General features: G+C 42.0%; 1 protein-coding gene across 5 annotated transcripts in view; it reads right to left on the bottom strand.

Moving 5' to 3' along the window:
- PHF8 (PHD finger protein 8) overlaps window positions 1-16221 on the bottom strand; it is a 93925-nt gene that overhangs the window by 37919 nt on the left and 39785 nt on the right. For 4 of the 5 annotated variants that reach the window (XM_032847990.1, XM_032847988.1, XM_032847991.1 and 1 more), the window contains exons 9-18: window positions 14684-14771; window positions 14209-14315; window positions 12606-12697; window positions 9698-9787; window positions 7543-7845; window positions 6679-6782; window positions 2217-2395; window positions 1828-1913; window positions 1175-1308; window positions 252-565 (exon numbers count right to left, since the gene is read on the bottom strand). In XM_032847990.1, the coding sequence (XP_032703881.1) occupies window positions 252-565; window positions 1175-1308; window positions 1828-1913; window positions 2217-2395; window positions 6679-6782; window positions 7543-7845; window positions 9698-9787; window positions 12606-12697; window positions 14209-14315; window positions 14684-14771 (1497 nt within the window). The remainder of the gene's footprint in view (window positions 1-251; window positions 566-1174; window positions 1309-1827; window positions 1914-2216; window positions 2396-6678; window positions 6783-7542; window positions 7846-9697; window positions 9788-12605; window positions 12698-14208; window positions 14316-14683; window positions 14772-16221) is intronic. The other variant, XM_032847989.1, reaches the window with a different exon arrangement.

The raw sequence follows: 16221 nt of genomic DNA, 5'->3' as shown, positions 1-16221 counted from the left end.
TCTGAGGGTCTTCCATAAGTAAGACAATGTGCCAGGTGCTCTGTACAAGCATCATCTCTAATTCTTGCATCAACCTGTAGATATTTCCACTTTATAGATTAAGAAAACATGACTCAGAGAAAGCAAGTATCAAGCTTAAGGCAAGGTCTTTGCTCATTATTGTCACAGGCCGTCCTGGACAGGGAGTGGGTTTGAGACTGGGGTGAGGGGGAGCACTTCTGGCCTGGACCCAAGTGCTTGGTGGCCCTTACTATACTCTGCATCCTTGAAGCATGCTCCCAAGCTGTCCTGTTCATCCAGACTGGCATTCTCTTCCTCCTCCTCGCTCTCGGTTTTCCAGTATGCTGGCCGCTTGATGGGCCGCTTCCCTGGGGTGCGCTGGGAAGCAGGACTGCTAGACACTGTGCCCAGTCCACTGCTGGAGCTCCCACTGCTTCGGTCCTGGCCCCCAGTCCACCAGGCCTGCAGGCTGGAGGTAGCTGGTGAGGATGATGAAGACTGCAGGTTGGCCATGCACAGCATGCCCTGGATGGCCTCCTGAGTGCTGGGAGAGGCAGGGGCCTCGCTGCAAGGGACAGAGGAGAAATGCTTGAGGGAGTTCTCTAGCTGTCGGAGGAAACCAGTCATCAGAATAGTCAGGAAGGAGGGACAATAGCTACAGGAGTTAGGGTGGGAGGAAGGAGGAGAGGACAATTCTAGATAAGAAACCAGAAATTAAACCAACAGATCAAGATAGTACCCCAAAGGCTGTTTTCATGTAAAGGTCAGTCCTTCCTGCCCCAAGTCTTTCCACAGACAGCAAGGAAGGTGGCAAAAAGAGGGGTGTACTTCCTTCCCTGTTCACCCATGCTGAATTCTTCCATTAAAAAAAAAACAGGGCCCAGAAAAGGCTCAGCTTTCCTTCCATGCCTCTTCTAGCCCCTCTTCCAAATCCCAACGTACCCAAAACCAATCCCCTTAAAGTTTATACCTCTACTTTCCGTCAGATCTTAAGTTCCTCAGGACAGATTTCATGTCTACTTTATTCTTTCAGCCCGAATGCCCTTGCTAAGTCTTTGCCCCTTTAAATGGCTCAATAAATATCTGTTGATTGGCTCATCTAACCTTTTAGGTGGTGGGGGGGAGGGTGTGCTGTCTGATCGCCTGGAAAGGGGAGATCAAAGCCAGTACTCACGTGAGGGCAGCATAGTCAGGTCCCCCCACCTGCCTGCTGGCCTTAAGCAGATCAAGAATTCCACCAGCACCACTCCCATTCCCAAGCTTGCCTTCGACCCCTTCCACCATATCCTCATCTGTTGTATAGTCCTCCTGTTGGGGAAAGAGGGTATCACCTCAGCTGCTGAGGGTTGGTCTGGTAAGGCCCCAGTACAATGTTGACATTTTCACTCTGGATGCTAGTATCTCCTGAGCACCAAGTACAAACCAAACACTAAGCAGAATATTCGCTCTTTCATTTTAATCTCCACAGCATCTTTGTGAGGTAGGCATTATTATTTTGTGTGTGTGTGTGTGAGGTAGGTATTTTAATTCCCGTTTTACAGGTAAGGAAACTAAGGCTCAGGAAAGTAACTAAGTTGTGTAAGGTCATAACCAGATATTCCAAATCAGATACTCTTTCTGCTACATCACAATGCCTTTTATTCTACTCTGCATTAAAGGATTTTTAGAATATTTCAACTCAATTATGGTCTTCCAGTTATATGCTCAGGTCCACTGCCCTTAGCACACAATCATTCACTTAAAAAATATTTTAGGAATAAATGATAATCTGTCTCTTGTCTCTGTAACCAGAATGGCAGAAGACCAGACAACAGGGCAGGCTCCTACCTCAATGTCAAACTCAACTTCTCCTGGTTCACGAACTCGGTTGGGGTCAGAGCAAGGCTTCGCACGGGGTAACTTTCGGGGAAATTCTAGAAAATAATGAAATACACATATTGTGAAGATAAGATTAGCATCTGAACCAAATACCCAGGGGAAAAAAGTCAGAATATAATTTTCCTAAAAGTAATGACCACAGATACAGGACACAGCTAATTTAGGGAGGTTAGGAATTGGTTTATAAATAAATCTCTAGAGCAAAGAATACATGGAAGCCTAAAGAGCTGGTAAGTCAGAATGTCAACAAGCTCAGGCCTCAGGCCTTTGGTCTATCAGGAGGACCCAAAACAAATGTGAAATAGGCAGGAAAGGAACAAGAAAGAACAGGTACATACTTGGTCTTATTATCAGGGTTGCCTTCTCCTTTCCCAATCTCTCATCAATCTGCAGTTCATCATCTGAATCCAAGTCAAATTCATCCTCCATCACCTGTTCTGCCACCAGCCTAACTTTGTCTGCCTTCTTCGTGAGCTTGGCTCGCCGAGACTTAGATAAAGTTTTTACCCTCTTGGTACTAAAAAGAAAGAGAAGAAGAGCATAAAGATAGTCACTTTCAATATTATTAAAATGGCAACTCCCCCCAAATCGGTCTATAGATTCAATGCAATCCCTATCAAAATCCAGCTAATTTCTTTTATAGAAATTAATAAGCTGATACTAAAATGTATATAGGCACACAGAGGACTTAACATGGCCAAAAGAATTTTGAAAAAGAACAAAGTTGGAGGATTTATCTGCTAAATTTCCAAAATTTACTAAAAAGCAACAGGAGTCAAGGGAGTGTGCTGCTAGCCAAAGATAGACACATACATCAATGGAACACAGCTGTGAGTCTAGAACCAACCCTTTAATTCACAGTCATTGATTTCTGCCAAAGATGCTAAGGCAGGGGCACCTGGGTGGCTCAATGGGTTAAGCCTCTGCCTTTGGCTCAGGTCATGATCTCAGGGTCCTGGGATCGAGCCCGTCATCGGGTTCTCTGCTCAGCAAGGAGCCTGCTTCCCTCTCTTTCTCTGCCTGCCTCTCTGCCTACTTGTGCTCTCTGTCTATCAAATAAATAAATAAAATCTTTTTTAAAAAGATGCTAAGGCAGTTCAGTGGGGAAAGGATGGTCTTTTCAACAAATGGTGCTGAGATAACTGGATATCACATGCAAAGAAATGAATGTGGATTCTTACCTCACATCACACACAAAAATTAACTCAAAATGGATCCTAGATCTAAATGTAAAAAATAAAACTATAAAACTTCTAGAAAAAAATAAAGGAAACTATCTTTAATGACCTGGAATTAGGTAAAATTCAAAACATTTGTGCTGCAAAAGATACCACTAAGAAAATGAAAAGACAAGCCATAGAAAGACTAGGAGGAAATATTTGCAAATCATTCATTTGGGAAAGGATCTGCACCCAGAATAGTTAAGTAACGGTTAGAACCCAAAAATAAGACAAACAAGGCAATTTAAAAATGAGCAAAAGATCTGAAAAGACATTTCTCTAAAGATGATATACAAATGGCCAATAATCACACAAAAAGATGCTCAATATCATTAGTTACTAGGGAAATGCAAATCCAAACCAAAATGAGATACCACTTAATATCCATTAGAATGGCTATAATAAAAAAGACAGACAGTAACAATTGTTAGCCAGTATATTGCTGGTGGGAATGTAAAGTGGAACAGACACTTCGGAATAAATTTTGGCGGTTTCTCTAAGAGTTAAGTATAAAGTTACCATGTGACCCAAAATTTCACTCCTAAGTGAAAAACGGAAACATATCCTTAACAAAAACTTGTACGTGAATGCTCATAGCACCATTATCCACAACAGCCAAAAAGTGAAATCAATCCAAATAACTGTCCACTAGTTAATGGATAAACAAAATGTGGTATATCCATACAATGGTGTACTATTCAAAAATAAAAAGGAGTCAATTAACGATAAACACTACACCATAAATGAACCTCAAAAACGTTATGCTAAGTGCAAGAAGCCAGACATAGAAGACCACATGTTATGTTATTCCATTTATATGGTATGTCTAGAAAAGGCCAGTCTAGGGAGACAGAAAGTAGATTAGTGGTTGCTTGGGCCTGGGGAAGAGAACCAAAGGTGTAAGTGAGTATGAGTGATCTTCTTGTGGTGATAGGAATGTTCTAAAATTGGACTGTGATGATAGTTGCACGTTCTTTAAACTTACTAAAAGTCATTTAATTGTATACTTAAAGCAGGTTAAACAGCAGGTATGTAAAGTATACCTCAAAAAAGCTGTTAAAAATATATAAAGGAAATGAGAAAAACTACGAAATGGGCTTATGTAATCCCATTAGATATGATAAACAGTATTAACCAGTACAAACTGATGAAATAAACCTTATAGTTAAAAAAGAAACAAGCTTTTGGCAAATCAGTCTTCCTGATACATACATTCAGCAAGCAGTCTTTTGGTGAACCGGCTTTCAGTAAACTGGCTGACATTAAACTGACCTGTTTTCTACCTCACAGGATTTTAGGAGGTTTAAATGAGCTAATGCAGAAACCAACACATGGCAAGCGCCCAACAGTAGCTAACCTTATAATTAAGTTCTCTAGGCCTCAGTTCCCACATTAATAAAATGGGGATAACAACACTTACCTTTCAGGGCTGTTGTGAGGACTAAAGAAAATAATGTATTAAACAGCTAAGATAAAGTCTGATGCAGAGCAGGAGCTCAATAAATGGTAGCTATTTATACCCTGATCTTTTATTAACTTTTAAATATGAAAAATGTCAAACAAAAATATAAAAGTATAACTAACTCTCATGTACCTTCCACCCAACTAAGTTCCAGTGATTATCAACATACAGCCAATCTTGTTTCATCTACACTTCAGTCCTTGCGAAACACTGGATGATTTTGGAGAAAAGCCCAGACATAATGTCATATTGTCTGTAAATATTTCTATATCTTGTCTCTCTAGGTTCACTTAACTACAGTCTCTGGCAGCTGCAGGAGGTAACAGAAGCAGCATAAAGACTAGTGGGAAAGGGGAAAATGTCTCATGTCCTCAACAGCCGTTACAGGCTGGACCCTTAGGACTCTGAATTTTCTCCTCCCCAGGAGACCAATGATGGACCAAGGCAATGCTCAACAGTCGCTCTACTATTGTTTAGTAACTAGGTCCCAAACCCCAAGAATAGCCGTGCTGCTTTCAGAATCTGCCCTACTCTCACACTCCCTTTTTCCTTATCTCCCGGCCAGGTGGACCTACTGCACTTGCCCTTGGGATCCGAAGACCTTTTCCCACAAAAAGGCTATGAAGGTATTCTTGGCGCTTGTGTTCCTATACTATTGGTACTCTACTTGACTCTGGACCGCTCCTGTCTGGTGCTCTGAGTGTCCAGATGACCACTCTCACTGTCTTCCTCTGCCTCCCTACGTGTTCCAGGGTTTCTGATGATCCACTTAGCTTCTGGCTATACCCATACCATCTTCACCACCACTACCAGCATCTCCTTTCATCTTCAACATTTTAGTGAAAGAGCTACCACCGATTAAGCATTTACTATGTGCCAGGCCCTGTGATAAGCACCCTACATACATTATCTCATTTAGTCCTCCAACAACTCTAGGGTAAAAGCTTTATCTATAGAAGAGATATAATGAGGACACTGAGGTGCAAGGTTAATTAACCTGCGAAGGTCACACAGTGAATTCGTGTCAGAGCTGGGACCCAAACTCAGGACTGTCTGCTTCCGAAGCCTGTGCTTTTTGTGGTGAACGCTTAGATTTTATTCTTTTAGAAAGTGTTCTGTTAGAAATTATTTTAAGAAAAGCAATACATGCTTATTGTACAAAATTCAAATGCTACTGAAGTGAAAATTTCCTCTCCTGGCTCCCTTATCCTACTTTCCAGAGATAACTACTCTTACAAGTTTGGTGTGACAAGTATAAAATATATAACAAATATATTTGCATAAATATGTATGATTATCCCTAGAAGAAAATCATTGACACCAGTTGTCCATGGGGAAGGGAACTGGGGAACAGAGAGGGGTGGGAACAAAATTTTTCACACTGTACTGTTGCATACTTTTTAAATTTTAAACTGCATATACTAAATTTTAAACCTCTTCAAAAAAGTTTTATTAAAAATAAAGATCTATGCCACTTTTCTACACAAGCATACATACACACATGCACACACACCTTTTTTAAAAATTAAAATACAACTATTACTATGTATTATTTTGTGACCTGATTTTTTCACTTAAGAATATATCTTGGACACCTTTCCATGCCAACAGATTTTAAACTCATTTTCTCTAACAGCTACAGGGTATTCTATTCATTTAACCAACTCTTATTGACAAACACATTTCTAATTACTTACTATTACAAACAACGATGCGATGAACACTGAACATTTCTCATAACACACCTGTGCAAATATTTCTGCAAAATTCCTAAAAATCTAATAGCAAAAGGTATATAAAAAACTAATGCTCTTAATCAGCATGCTATATTCCCCTCTTATTTCTGCCAGTGGTTCTGACCCACTGACTTTCTGAAATTTCTAAAACTCATACAAAATTTTTCTCAGACTGCCAATTAGATTCCAGGCCTCTCCCCCAATGCTACCATGGTTGTTCTCTGAACTAAGCAATGATACCTGATAATATCTGGGTATTTCCCCAAGTACGGTCCCTCCCCCACTCATTTCCCAGACCCAGGTCCCAACTCCATGCCCTGTTTCAGTGACATGTTGCCACTGATAGTCCCAGTTATCTCTGTGTTCCTTCTTCCCACCTCACCTGCCATTAGACATCAACAGGGCCAGCGGGCCCTCATTCCCATCAAGGTCCAAGTCTGGCGAGTCATCATCTGAGTCATTCAGGCAGGTACCAGTGATGTTGAACTGCAGAAGGAGGAGGCTCAGTTGTCACCTGTCTGGGACTCGCAAGTGAATCCTGATGACCAGTTCCTTCCGGTTTCACTGGCTGAGTTCACTGTTAAAACCACCTGAACCAAGGCTTCCTGCTACACTGTCCCCCAGCCCCACCCCAAATGATCGCAAATGATCACAGGTTGAGAATGTATGGCTACCTTAGGGGAAACCTATCAATCTTGTAAAACATGTTCCCTTTTGAAGAGGGAGAGCATCTTTACGTGCCCATGGAGAGCACCACAATCTTAAAGCAAGGTGGAGCCCTGGAGAAGGGCTTTACTTAAGGACCAGTTCAAGACTCCAACCTGACACTCATATACCATGTTCTTAAATGTCATTCCCACCTAGCACTTCAAGATTCAGCTGAAGTGTCATGTCTTCTGAGAAGAACTGCGGACCATCACTCCTACCCAGATAAACTCATCCCCCCTCTGTGTTTGAGGGTCCCCCACACACCCTTGATTACAGCATCCTCCATACCTCATTGCACTCATTTGTTTTTATGCCTGTCTTTCTCACTAGCCTGCCAGTCTCTTGAGGGTAACATTCACAGCACCTATCACAGTGCCCAGCACAGACAAGGTCTCAATAAATGCCTGTTAAATGAGTGGTACTGGTAGCCAAACACCAGGGGCCCTAAGGGAGGTGGGAAGACAGAACAATCCTTTTGATCCCCTGATCTTCCAAGGGACCCAAAAGGGCTGGGCTGAACCCATGGGCCAGCACCCACCTTTGCTTTCTGGGAAGAGCCTGTCTTCAGTGCCTGATGATTGTATGGGTCCATGAGATTATAGCTCAATTGGCCAGCAGGCCCCAAGGCTGAGCTCTCCTTGCCCTTTCGCTCTGCCTTCTTGAAGAGTTCCTTGGGCTTCAGGCCTTTCTTCTTTGAACCACTTTTGGAGGGCAGTGACAGCCTGGACATGGATACTGAAGTGGAATGGACTGGCCTGGTTAAGGGAATGGAGCCAGCTGGGAAGATCCTCTGCAGCCCAAAGATATTGCTCGTCTTCCCAACGTTCTGTTGGAAGATATCCTACAAGAGTATTAGTACACGACGGGGTTAGCGCTTACTCCAGGGTTCTCTCTATGCTAAGAGCAGAGGTCTGTTCATGGCACTGGCAGTACCGCCATGGAAGTGTCTTACAGATGCTCCACATCTAGATGCACACCCTAGATTTTTCACAATGAGTCGGTCATCAGGAATTTACTAGGTGGCATTTCTTTACCCAGCCACTGACAAGTAAGGAGAAGACGAGCAGAAAAAAAGCCCAGCACTACTGTCAAAATTGGAGAAAAGACTCCAAATGCAGCTGGCATGAGACAGAAAGTACTTGAGTACTAAATTGTGTGGTCCCAACCCTAAGGACTGCAGGATTTGAGACAGGGTCTGGTCTGAAGTCTGCTACTAGCTAGCTCTGTGACCTCAGGTAAGTGATCTGACTACTGTTTGTTCGACTATAAAATTAAAGGAGCAGACTGTAAAGGTGGTTGTCAGAGGTGCTCTGTGGCTCCTCTGAACTTCTTGGGAGGAGCCCTGAAGACTGGAGGTAGGTGGAAGGCAACTAAGAGGAACATGTGGAAGTTGAAGCCTCTTGCCTTCCACCTTACTGACAGTAGCTATGCTTTGATTGGTTGGATACTGACCTTCCAGGTAAAATTTCATTTGACAAAAAAAAAAAAAAAAAGGTTCCATCACTTTAAAACACCTGAAAGCCAGTGGACCAGACATGATCCATCTCTCTAAGTCCTTTTCGAATGAGCCCAGGGTTTTGTATATACAAAACTGGTTTAAGCAGAAAGAGCCAGAGAAAAGGTAGGCCTTGTAACTAAACTCTGAAGGATTCTGACAGATGGGAATGGAGGAAAGGGAGGTAGGAGGTGGACAATGTAAGCTATGGTGTAGGCAGTGAAACATGCTGCAGGCGGTGCGGCTAGAAGCCCAAACTCCCAGTAACTCACTCTGACCACCCTTCAGCACAGATGTAGTGCCTATACCCTGAGTGCTAAACGGAAATTGACAGCTCCTAAGCTAAACGAGAGTTTAAGCTTCCTTAAGTCCAATTCTCCTCTGGTGCCTCTGCTACTTCACCAGCCCACACCAAGTTCTCTCTTTGCTGCAAAGTCTATTAAAAACAATGGCTCGCATTTATTGAGTACTTACTCTGCCAGGCACTGTGCGAGGGGCTCTACATACATTAGCTCTCGAGCCTAACAGAACTCTGAAAAGGTGGTGTTATTCCCCCTTTACAGACAAAGATACTAAGGCTCTGAAAGGCTTGCAAGTGATGGAGCAGGAACCAGAATCCAAGTTTCTCTGAGTCTCTTACCATCTACACTTACTGCCTCGTGGTATAAGCCACCTGTTGAAAGATGGCGTTGTAATCATGTTTAATCTGGGAGAACTGTCATTTTGTAGAACGTAGAGACTGAGTCAAAATATTAAATACAGCAACTACTACTATGACCTCCACCACACACCACTACCATGACCCACCATCAGAACTTACTGAACACTTACTATGTGCCAAGTACCATTCTTAATGCTCAGCCTGTATTACCTTATTTAACCCTTTTAACAATCCCTGAGTAGGTATAATTATCCCCACTTTAGAAACAAGGAAACTGAGGTTCAGACAGTGGACTTTGCCCAGGGTCCTCTAAAAGATTCTGAGTTCTTTGTGGACAATGAATTATTTACTTATTATAAGCACCTAGCCTAATGAGAAGCACACTCAAGGCACATAATAATTATTTAAATTAATGGAGTCCTTGGTGGGGTTTTCCCAACCCTTCCCCTGGACTCTCAAGCCAACTGAAGAAGCCTGACCTGCCACTTGAGCCTTGAGGCCCTTCCCAAACGCCTCCCCTGCTCCCCTGCTTCTTACTTCCACCAGGCGGATCTCCCTAGCCAGATCTTTAATGAGCTGTACAGTCCGCACTGTCTCCGGAATCTCATCCTCGTGGTCTGGCAGAGCCTGTCAAACAAAAGGCATGAAGAATAGACGCACACATAAATAGACAACCGATTTTTGACAAAAGTACCAAGGTAATTCAATGGAGAAAGGGTAGTCTCTTTAACAACTCATACTGGACCAAATGGATACCCATATGCAAAAAAAGCAGCTCAATCCATACCTTGCACCACACACACACACACACACACACACACACACACACTCAAATAGGATCAAAAGCTGAAATGTAAACTCTAAAACTATAACCCCTTTAGAAGAAAACAGAGGAGAAAATCTTTGGAACCTTGGGTTAGACACCAAGATTTCTAAGGACACAAAAAGCATGAGCCTTAAAAGAAAAATAAGTTGGGCTTAATAAAAAACAAACACTTCTCTTTGAAAAACACTGTTAAGACAAACCAGAGACTGTGAGGAAATATTTGCAAAACCTGTCTTAGATAAAGGACAGTGTCAAGGCGTGTGAGTAACTCTGTGGTGGGCTTGGGCCATACCCCTCAAAAAGTCAAGAACCTGGAGGAGACCCCTGGGGACAACCTGGCCTCTCCACTTTTAAGGACAGAGCTCAGGTGTGAGCAGCTACAGGTCCAGTGCTAGCTCCACAGCAACCTCAGCTGAGACCTCTTGGGTGTCTCACTTTAAATTTATTTGCAATCTTTTTGAATCCTCAAGATTTACATCTTTATGTAGACAGAGCTCTCAGGCTTTTCCCTTTTGATTTCTTCCACCAGTTTTCACTTCACTTCTGTATGCAGAGGACTGACAAAACTTCTTCAGCATTACCTTATTTACCATGGCTTTGATTCTTTTTTTCTTTAATTCTTTTAAGCCATCTGGAATCTATTTTGGTGGCTGGACAGGGGTGGGGTCTGAGAACCCATGTGATCCAGCTGGATAAATTTAATAGCTCCCTCCTCCTGGCCCAGGGGCTCTGGAAAGGTGAGGGAGCAAGTACCCCCCATGGAAATCATCTTCATTTCACAAAAGACTACTTCCATGAGATGAGAATGGGCTCCTCAGATCTGTGTTCTACTCTTCTCCAGCTCCCTCTGGCCACGCTATTTGGGGCCATCCTGGCTCAAAGCATGAGTAATCAGGACTCACTCCCCTCCCTTTTGTTGTTCCTGGGGCAGTCACTCTAAAGTTCACTTCATTGAACTTTCATTGAACATTTTTAGAAATGAAACATAAGGTAGCCACACCTGAGGGATATGGAGAAACAGAAGACTAGACTAAGGCCCAGGTATAGGTATGTTCAGAGAGAAAAGAAGGCCCAAAACATGAAGTCCAAGAATATCTGAGGGAAGGCCGGGAACGGGAATGGGGAGGTTGTGCAAGTTAAGCCTACAATGGCTGAAAGGTCTCCTTAAGCCACTGTACGCAAGGGGAAAGTCTGTAAAGAATATCAAAAGCATAAGGAAATATATTAATATTTCTTCTTTTACTTTGTTGCATTTCTTAAAATTTTTTTAAAGTCAACATTTTGAGTAGGTAATCCATTTACATAGCTCAAAAATTGAACAATATAAAAAGATACACATTGAAAAGCCTCAAAATATATTTGTCCCTGCCATAAGTGTCATTACCCCACACCCACAGGTAACCACCTTTATTACTGTCTTCTGCATCCCTCCAGATTGTGTCTGCAGGCAAATACAAGCACATAAAAAATCCTATTCTTGTTTTCCCCCCCAACCTTTTAACACATAAGGTGGCACATCACACACATGGTTGTACACGTTTACTTGACAAATTCTAGAGATCTTTCCAAGTCAGTACAGAGAAAACTTCCTTAATCTCTTTTATAGCTGTTTCGTATTCAATTGGATAGATGGATATTGGTGTTATTTCTAAAAAGCCATTTTGGCAGTATGCGTCAAGAGCCTTACATTTTTTCATATACTTTGAGCCAGTAATTGCTCTTCTAGGAATCTATCCTGAAGAAACAATCAAAAGATGAGGGACAAAGGTTGGTGCAAGCACACAGTCACTGCATGATTTGCTGTAACTACTCCCCCAAATAAATAAAGCAACAATAAACAAGTGGTGAGGTAATAAGGACAGTACATCCTTGTAAAAGAATATCATTTAATCTCCCTGATATGAGGGAGAGGAGATGCAACATGGGGGTTAAGGGTGTAGGAGAAGAGTAAATGAAGCAAGATGGGATTGAGAGGGAGATAAACCATAAGTAACTCTTAATCTCACAAAACAAACTGAGGGTTGCTGGGGGGAGGGGGGTTGGGAGAGGGGGTTGGGGTTATTATGGACATTGGGGAGGGTATGTGCTATGGTGAGTGCGGTGAAGTGTGTAAACCTGGCGATTCACAGACTTGTACCCCTGGGGAAAAAAAATATATGTTTATAAAGAATAAAATTAAAAAAAATATCATTTAACTATTAAATGTTTGTGGAGAACTTTGAGGACACAGGAAAATGAACATAAGCCAACAAACTCAGATACAAAACTGAATGTACAGAGTGATAGCAATCATGTTTTTTAAATGCATATAAAAAAGACCAGAAGAAAATATAACCAAATGTTAATGTTAATTCTGAGTGTTAAAATTACAGGTGATGTTTTTCCCTCCTTATACTCTTCTTCATTTTTTCTAATTCTCTAGAATAAGCATGTGTTACTTTTTATAATCAGAAAGAAAGGTTCTAAAAATGTTATCCGGGAGTCCTAGTTCAGTCCTCTATTCTAACTCCAGGAGCCCACAAGCCTCCCTGGTCTCTACCACCTCCCTGAAGCATCTACCCAAAGCAAGCCTCTACTGAGGGCAGAACTCTAGAGGAAGTAGAGAAAAAGCGTATTTACTTCTTTCCTTGTCCAGGCTCTAAAGGCCAAGTTCAGAGCTTTGCCACCATGGACCAGATAGGATGCTGGGTGCCTCCTATTCTCTCGCAAACCTAAAGGGGGAAAAAGGAAGGCAGAAGGTCAATGAAGCCATGTGGGGAAGTGAAGGACTTGTTACTTTTTTTCAGGCAACCAGATAAAGTACTCAACGTTCTAAGCACAACTCCAGATCTCAGTTCTTATAATAGTGTTCATTTAATAAGTACCTACTATATGCCAGGCATTTAATATCTACTATCTCACCCATCCTCTAAGCCAAGTATCATTATCCTCACTTTACAGTTCAGGAAACTGAGGCTCAGAGAGGCAAAGAGACTTAACCAAGGGGACATACCCAGTAAGAGCCAGAGCTAAGACCATGAATCTGAGGCCTGAATCTGAATCCTTCCACTACACTGGAAGTGCTCTGCCTCTTGGGTTTCAAAATGCAACCACACTCAGGAAGACCTTGATTGCCACCTACACAGAGCTGAAGGGCCATTAATAAATGCTCTCATTCTGAGTTACTCCAGGAGGAGGTTATGACAAATAGCTGGATTTCAGCTCAATACAGAATCTTCTACTGAACCGAGCTGTTCTGAACAGGTAATAACTGGTTAGTCATCTAGCCTCTGATTGAACACTTAAGTGACAGCCTGTCTAGGTAGCAGAATAAGGGCATGAAGTAGTGGGTAGGAGACTGTACTCATTGGCCTCCGAGATCTTTTTTTAGATTTAATTTATTTATTTATTTGAGAGAGAGAATGTGTGTGCATGCGAGCAGGGAGAGGAACAGAGCAGGGAGGAAGGGGAAAGAATCTCAAGCAGACTCCACACTGAGCACAGAGCCGAACACAGGGCTTGATCTCATGGCCCTGAGGTCACAACCTGAGATGAAAACAAGAGTCAGATACTTAACCCGACCGAGCCACCCAGGCACCCCTGCCCCTGAGGTTCTTGGTAACTCTAACATACTGATTCCTCGTGGCCAAGTTACCTTGAAGAATCTCAGGTCTGAGCAAGGGAGCTGCTCTAATTCAAAACAGACCAGAAAATCCCAGCAGTTTGGCTTCTATCTGGGCTGATACCTGGGAACCAACACAATGATGCCAGGCTGGTGAGGACTGGGCCTTGTCCCCATTCCATAGGAAGCACTTTCAGGAAACTCTGAGATTGTCCAGATTGAATTTTACTTTAATTATCAGGAACTAGGGATAATTTCATTGTAATGCAATTTTCTTAGCCACCTTTGCTAAATAAAGTTAAAATCCATTTTCTACCTTACATTATACTTAGTAAAAGAGCCAATCTTAAAAGTTCACACACTATAGGATTCCATTTTTATAGCTCTCTTGAAATGACAAAACTACAGAGATAGAAAACAGATCAGTGGTTTCCAGAAGTTATGGATAGTGCAAGGGGAAAGAATGGGTGAGACGATAAAGGGGTAGCACTAGAGGGTCTCTGTGGTGATGGAACAGTACTGTATCTTCTTTGAGGTGATGGTTACATGCATGTACACACACGTGCATGTGCATGCTCAGGGAAGCAGGCCAAAAGGGGCAGCTAGTAAAGGGATCCATACCTCGAAAGATGTCCAGGATGTGCTTTCCCACATACCAGCAGATGGTCTCAAAGTTAGGAAACTTGAAGAGGTCTGCTGTGCTCAGCCGTTTCTCAATCTCATAGGCTCTAGAAGAAGTAGGCACAACAACAATGATGATAAATAACATGGATCCTGTTTACTGAGCACCTACTAGATATGGGGTTATGAATGCTTTGTACCCACTACCTCTAATCCTCACAACTACCCTGTAAAATCCAACTTTGTGGGTTAGGGAACTTGAGCACAAAGATTATGTGACTTGCTCAAAGTCACATAAACAACTAAGTGAGGATGGATTATTCATCCCTAAACTGATCATTATAAGGAACCAGGACCTATTCCTTTCTGATCATCTTGCCTCCTCCAATGCTGCACTTCTCAGTATAGGGGAGAACCTAAGGACTCTAGCAGATGGGAATGGCCAACTTGGGATCACAACAGCTTCAGCACTCACTTGAGCTGCATTTCGATGTTAAGGCTGTGTAAGAAGTTCCCTCCAAAGGCAAGGCAGTCCACTGGGGTCAGCACAGCATGGATCCATCCTGCAGTGTAACATGGCAAAATCATAGCTGGCAGAGGGCCTTACTTCCTCTGGACATCACTGCCCCAACTCAGCTCAAACACAACTTCTCAGAACAGCTAATCTGGCAGTGACTCAGAAAGTTCTAGTTCCTCTACTCTCCCAACACCCATTCTGCCACCATTATAACCCTGAACTGGACCAATTTATGGGGTTATTAAACTCCTTCTACTTCCCTCCTCTAGACTTCCAATCTCTCTGCTGTTTTGCCCATCTGCTCTCTCATCTCTTAGAAGGGCATTACCTCCTTGCCAAGTCTCCCCCTTCTAACTTTACTCTAGGTAAAACAAAGAGCTTTTGTGTTGAACAAACCTGAGTTCAAAGTCTGCCATTTTCTAGCTAAACATCTACTTCAAAGGTTGGTTGTGAAGTATGCACCTAGTTGGAACTCAATTATATTCCTTGCCCTAGACTCTGCACTGCCTTCTGAGACCTTCTAATTTTTCTTCTTAAGCCTCTTTCATATTCATTTCCCTTTCCCCATCCATCCATCCTACCAATGCCTTGGTTCAAAACCCTCATTACCTATCACCTAAGCTATTTGCAACAGCCTCCAAACTGGCTCCTCTATACCAGCAGTTCCCAAGGTATGGTTCAGAGAATCCTGGGGCTCCCTGAGACTCCTTGAGAGCACATGTAAGGTCAAAACTATGCTTATGATGATACTAAGAAGCTATGTCTTTTTCACCCTCATTCTCTCACAGGTGTACAGTGTAGTTTTCCAGAGGGTAAATGACATGATAACACAACATGCAGAAGCACTCTTGAGAATCCAGTCATTTTCTATTAATCCAGACATTAAAAATGTTTGCAAAAATGTAACTGTCACTCTTCTCCCTACATTTCTTGATTTGAAAAGTTATTTTTCACAAAAATTATTATTCATGCTAACATGTAATGAGTTTATTACTTCTCAAATGAGTTAAACAAATATTTTTAAATTTTCTCAGTTTTGATTTATAATGCAAATATTGATGAATATAAACCACATAAATAAAAGCCTTGGGGTCCTCAGTAATATTAAAAAGTATAAAGGGGTCCTGAGTCCAGAGTATTTACAAACCACTACTCTATACCAATCTCAATCTCTGAAGTCTATCCTCCACATCTTGACTCTAAAATACAAATCTGCCCATGTCATCCCTGCTCAAAATACTTCAATAAAATGTACATCCACAGGAGAATGGATAAATTGCCATATACTCATACAATGGAATATTGGAAAGTAAGTAAAATGAGTGAACATGTACCAAAATGAATCTCATAATCATAGTGTTCAGAGAAAAAAGCAAGTTGGAAAGAATTACCTAATATGATTCCATTTATATAACATTCAAAAACAGTAAAACAATACTAGCTATTGACTTGATGAGCTATGACCTGTATAATAAAGGAATAGAAATGCATGAGGA

This window comes from Lontra canadensis, unplaced genomic scaffold, assembly GCF_010015895.1.
Source record: "Lontra canadensis isolate GAN:19392208 unplaced genomic scaffold, GSC_riverotter_1.0 scaffold197, whole genome shotgun sequence".
Classification (NCBI taxonomy): domain Eukaryota; kingdom Metazoa; phylum Chordata; class Mammalia; order Carnivora; family Mustelidae; genus Lontra; species Lontra canadensis.
Note: the sequence above shows the minus strand (reverse complement) of the source record. Positions and strands in the feature narration are given on the sequence as shown.